At 35.3% G+C, this 6,014-nt stretch overlaps 1 protein-coding gene across 2 annotated transcripts in view; it reads right to left on the reverse strand.

The window, feature by feature from the left end:
* Nucleotides 1-377: 377 nt before the first annotated feature.
* The window catches only part of LOC107719324 (growth factor receptor-bound protein 2), an 81,204-nt gene continuing 75,567 nt past the window's right edge, over nt 378-6,014 (reverse strand). For both annotated transcript variants that reach the window (XM_016526722.1, XM_016526721.1), the window contains 2 exons: nt 3,676-3,844; nt 378-1,116 (listed from right to left, as the gene is read on the reverse strand). In XM_016526722.1, the coding sequence (XP_016382208.1) occupies nt 931-1,116; nt 3,676-3,844 (355 nt within the window). In that variant the 3' untranslated portion in view covers nt 378-930. The remainder of the gene's footprint in view (nt 1,117-3,675; nt 3,845-6,014) is intronic.

Consider the following 6,014-nt stretch of genomic DNA (forward strand, 5'->3'; position numbering starts at 1 on the left):
ACATTGGCTTAAAATGGTGGCTAGCCGCCTGGTTTTTCACATTAGATCAACTCCTGCACGATCGGAAGCTCCTCGGCGATGAATCTCTGTCGCCAAGGATCTGCTCCCCTATTGGTTCTAAAACAAGTAAGAATGATGTCAAATGGAATACATGATGCGTAAAATAATACGGTGTTACATCTGAGATGCTCATAAAATTAGCACGTCTCAGAGCTACTCAGTTTCACCTGCCCTCCCCAAAAAAATTAACATAATTTACAATTGGAAAAAGAAGAAAAAAAAAAAAAGTGTTGAAAAGGTAAAACAGACAGACACATACAAATATATAATATATATATTCTTTAAAAAATGGATTCTCTCTATAGGTGATTTTTTTCTTCCACAGCCCAGATGTACAATGCGTTTGCAAGTTTTTACGCTTACATTTTTATATATTTTTAGAATGTTTTTTTTTTTTCCTTTTTAAAAACAGCTTCAGGATTTACTATTATAAAGAGATTTAAACATGCAGCCAAAAAAAAAAAAAAAAAAAATTCTATTCGCAGACAAAAAAAGAAGCCTGAAGCAGCAGGATGAATCTACAGACAGAATCATTGTTGTTTTAATTTATGTGTGTTTTACTAAGCTAGGATTCAGCCTTTCCTTCGCCCTAACAGCTCAGTCCGGACTGCAAGCGTTCATGAAGACATCACGATTCTCAGGAATAATAGTTTCGCCCGGGCACCACGGCAGAGGTGGAAACATCCAGCCTCTCCGCTACGTTTTTTTTTCCTCTCCTTGTTTTCGGTCACGATTTCCATTCCTCTGTGCCGCTTTAAATTTCACAGGACTTTACGGGTGTTGACGGGGAGATGTAGGGTAGTCTGATTGTATGTGAATGTGAGGGGCCGTTAATTACAATTTATTCACTAATCGCTTGGTTTTTTTCCTTTACATGTTCCGATTGACAGGCGTGACGTAGTTGCGTGGGAACATGCCCGTCTGGCCGTGACAGGCGCCCTTCCACCAGTTGGGGTCAGAGTTGTCCAGGACCTGAATGAAGTCTCCGCGTCTGAAGCCAAGCTCGCCGTCCTCCTGAGGGTCGAAGTCGAACAGGGCCTGCACGTATGTTGGATGCTGCAGATGCACAATAGACACGTGTAAATAACACCATGGTTTAGTATATACACTACTGTACAAAAACTTGGGGTCTGTAAGATTTTTTTTATGTTTTTGAAAGAAGTCTCTTATGCTCACCAAGGCTGCATTTATTCGATAAAAAAAAAAAAAAAAATTCAATATAAATTACAATTTAAAATAACAGTTTTCTATTTGAATATATTTTAAGATGTAATTTATTCCTGTGATGCAAAACTGAATTTTCAGCATCATTGCTCCAGTCTTCAGTGTCACATGATCCTTCAGAAATCATTCTAATATGCTGATTTGCTGCTCAAGAAACATTTCTGATTATTATCAATGTTGAAAACAATTGTGCTGCTTAATACTGTTGGAAACCACAATATATATATATATATATTTTTTTTTAGGATTCTTTGACGAGTAGAAAAGCATTTATTGGAAATAAAAAAATGTAACTTTGTGGTCACTTTTGATCAATTTAATGCATCCTAGCTGAATTAAAAAAAAAATCTTATTGATGCCAAACATTTGAATGGTTATATAAGTGAACTTATGGATCATAAAAAAGCAAAAACCACCAACACCAAAAATATTGAGAAGGATGTTGGATTAATTTCCACTAATCAGTTCTGGATTGTTCTATACAAATGAAAAAGAAAACAAAACAAAACAATGATTGAACAGTTTATTCATCTGATCACTTCAAAATGTTGACAGAATCTCCTGTTTGGTATTTCACAAGCTTTCAAAATTTTTTTTTAATAATAAACAAATATTAAATGTACTATTATAAATTGATAAATACACATGAAAATTCTTAAATATTTTCTTCGGCTTCATTTAGTGTGTGCAGCATGCCTTTTTTCCTAGTGCTACTGTAAACAACTATTCAAGTGCAGGCTATTCCAAAGAAAACATTTAAATGAATCTTTAATCAAAACGTAATAATTTGATCTTCCCGTGAATCTACTTTCCTTTTCTGCGGATGTCCCTTAGGCCAAATATCCTGTTTCACTAGGAAGTGTTACATTACAGAAGTCAGCGCTCCAGACAAAAAAAAAAAAACCCCAAAAAAACTAAATTAGGCATCAGAATATATTTTTTTAGGTTCCACAGAATAAACAGGATTTATTTATTTAATACTTTAACATTTCAGTCATACTGTCATGTGTTTATGTCTCCCCTCCTCTTACAGCATCAGCATTTGAATCCATCTGGTAGATGTCCTGGGAACTAAAGTTCACTTAAAGTGACCACTGAATGTCTTTTACAAATTGAGAACTATATGCAGTCACAAAGAACTGTTTATGACACAGAATCTGTGCCAATATCATGGACCATAATCAGTCAGCATCACTTGGCCACTGAGTGTACTTTGGGCTCCTCCTCAATGCATCTTATAAATGTAGTCACATGTCTTGCACACATCCAGTCTGTTTTTCTTCATTAGTAACATGCAATCTTATAGGAGGTGTTGAGTTTCATCTTTTGCTCCTTGCATCGTTTCTTATCATGTAGACAACAGGTAAAGTAAAAAAAATATGAATATGCAATATAGAGCATATATTTAGCAAAAAAACTCCTCTTTATAGTTATTTTTCTAGCTGACTGATGAGCTTACGGACGCCGAATGGTTATTCTGAGGTAAATGTATTGTCACATAGTATTGTTTACAAGCATTACGCGTTTTCCGCAGTTTGAAACACTGAATGAGCGATTATATGAAACATTTCAGTAAGTTATCTTGTATTACACCTTTTGATGTTCATTCATGTTTATTTCGTACTATAGTAAAGAGAAAGATCTTATGGGTTCACGTGCCGCTTGAACTGAGGCGATAAAGCTATCGCTCCTGCCGCATTAAGGAGCGCCAAAACCGTATTTATTGTTCGAATTTCGTTCTGAATTTGGCAGAATTTTAAAACTGATACTTTGTTTATTAAAAGGTATCAAAGCACAAAGCTTATTGCGATTATTGGACGGCAAGTGCGCTACAAATATAATGGAAGTTCACGCGTTAACGCAACACAGCATATAGATATAAACATCTTTATAACAAGGAGCCATATTAGTATCGATTGTAAACGAGAAATGTTAACAGTCCACACAGCTGACAGCTTTACCTGTTGTGGTTTGTTCAAGTTGTGCATGAAATAGACACTGCTTTTCTGCACTTTTACTTCACACGTCTCCGTCATTTTCGAGCTCTCTCATGCCGCCACAACTAGAGCTGCTTTTGTGCATCACCGCTGGTGTTCGGCAGAGATGAGGACTGTTTGAAAAGTTTTTTTCCACTAAAACATTGATGCGCATCGTCTCACTCAACATAACAAAAGATTCGATTGCAAAACAAGCAGGAAAAAAAGGCATTACATGCAAATTTTTAAATCATAACATGTCAATTTGTATAGTCGCCAGTGGCGATCTTAGCAAAAATATCACTTGCAAATTGCGACCGTTTTAGGCGCAGTCTGGAGCCCGGAAGTAAACGTGTAGCTAATGGTGATTCACTTACACTTTAAGGATTGCAAAGGTAAAAAGCAGCATACAGACCTGAGGCACCTGCTCGATGTCTCGTAGAAAGATCTGTTGGTTTCGGGAAACGGAAGTGGTGCGGTGATAGTCCACCAGCTCGTTGAGAGAGTTAAACTTCACGACCCACAGGAAGTACTTTCCAGCCCCGTCACGCAGCACTTTAAAGTGCTGTACATCATTGCCAAACCTTCAAAAACAACAAAAGACTTGAATATAAACACAACACTTTGTAATCTGCCTGACAACTTCAAGCTTTATTTAATACTAAAGAGACATAAAGCACTCGTCCTGTGCCATGATTCATACACAGACGTCGCAGACTGGGCGGCAGGTTACATAAGTGAACAGAGATCAGAGCACATATTAACACATGTATGCAAACACAGGTGAGACGGACAAGATAGATGGGGGATGAAATGTGTGATTGCCCTGATGTCTATCAGAGAACTGATTGAGATGAGAACAGATGTGATTCACACGAGACGCATGATGACATTCATGCTACCTGTCTTTGTATCTACATTACTGTACAGAAGACTGGGGTTAGTAAGCTTTCAAGTTTTTGTTCACCACGGCTGCATTTATTTGGTACAAAATACAGTAAATACTGTAATATTGTGAAATATTATTATAATTTAAAATAAATGTTGTCTGTTTTAATATATGTTAAAATGCAATTTATTCCTGTGATGTAAAGCTGAATTTTCAGGATCAGTACTCCAGGCTTCAGTGTCACATGATCCTTCAGAAATCATTCTAATATACTGATTTGCTGCTCAAGAAACATTTATTATTATTATCAGTGTTGAAAACAGTTGTGCTGCTTTACAGACGGTGATATTTTATTTTCATGAGTTTGATGAATAAAAAAATAAAAAAATGATGCATTTACTTAAAAACAGAAAACATTTAAATAGGGTAACTTGTAATCTGTAATCAGTTACATTTCTAAAGTAACCTTCAATATATATATATATATATATATATATATATACACACACACACAGGGGGTTGCACAACTACTGATTTCTGCTAGTCGATTTCTTATTTAAAAAATACTCGAGTTACTCGACTACTCGTGGTTCATGCTGTAAATTAAAAGACATGAAATAGTTCTTATCAATAAACGTTTAGTATTTCATAGCCTAATGCAACAATTACATACCATACGTAAATTGTCAAAACTTTATAATTATGACATTACATATTTTAATTTTCATGTAACAGCCAGTATTTGCATCTGTATTTGTATCTGTAAGAATCACAAAATTATTCGTATCTGTATTCGGATAAAACCAGGTGGAACTTCGTACAGTTACTTGTTAAGACCGATTTGACTATCTTTTTTTTTATCACTGAACAAATATGCCGTGTTAAACTAAAATAATTATTAATTTCTAAAAATATATTTATCATACAAGCAGAGAGATGTCATGACAAATGTTTAGTGATCATTTGAACACGACTGAATTAATTCAAGGCGCACATTTTCATTACGCAGAATTCTTTAAGCGAGTCTTTTTTTTAACTTCACTAAACAAATGTTTTGAACTTCACTAAACAAATGTGCGTGTGCCACGCAAACCAGCAAAAGATAAAGAAGTAAACATGTAGGCCTAGTAGAAAATGTATCTGTATCTTAGATGATTATTAGCCTACTATTGAGAGAGAGCTGGTTTGGTTTTTGAGAGACTGAGATGCGCAACGCGGCTGTTTGATTGGTGAGCGCGCTGTTTATTCCATTCATTCGTGTATCATATCGTAGCCTAAAGTTTAAATAATTGCCTTTTAAATATACACAAATAATAGAACGTGCATGATGTATTATTTTAGTTGATATTACTCTTGCCAAGCTCTGATTTCTGAGAGATGCACGGAGAGGCAACAGCAATGCGGTGTTTGATATTCGCTCTTTTCATTCATAAAGTTTACATTCATTCACTTCACACACTCATTATTGCGTGACTTTAGAGGTCTGTGTATAATACTGCGCTGATCCCCTGGCTCACTTGTTATCTAGCAAACACTAGACTGTGCCAGCCTCAGCCGAATGTTATTCCTTATTAGAATTATCTTATTATCCATTATCCGTGCCATTACGAATAAGGTATTCGGCTTCGGGCACACCCCTAATTATTACATTACATATTTTAATTTTACATGTAACATAGACAAAGTCATAGAAAGTAACAGCTACACGCAATATTGTAATCCTAAAAAGTAATGGCTGATGGAAACTCAGCTTTGCATCACAGAAATAAATAAAATTTTTCAAGTATATTAAAATAGAAACCATTATTTTATATTGTAATAACATTTTGCAAGATTACTGTTTTTTTCTGTATTTTTGATCAAAT

Source organism: Sinocyclocheilus rhinocerous, unplaced genomic scaffold, assembly GCF_001515625.1.
Source record: "Sinocyclocheilus rhinocerous isolate Xijiao unplaced genomic scaffold, SAMN03320098_v1.1 scaffold1533, whole genome shotgun sequence".
Classification (NCBI taxonomy): domain Eukaryota; kingdom Metazoa; phylum Chordata; class Actinopteri; order Cypriniformes; family Cyprinidae; genus Sinocyclocheilus; species Sinocyclocheilus rhinocerous.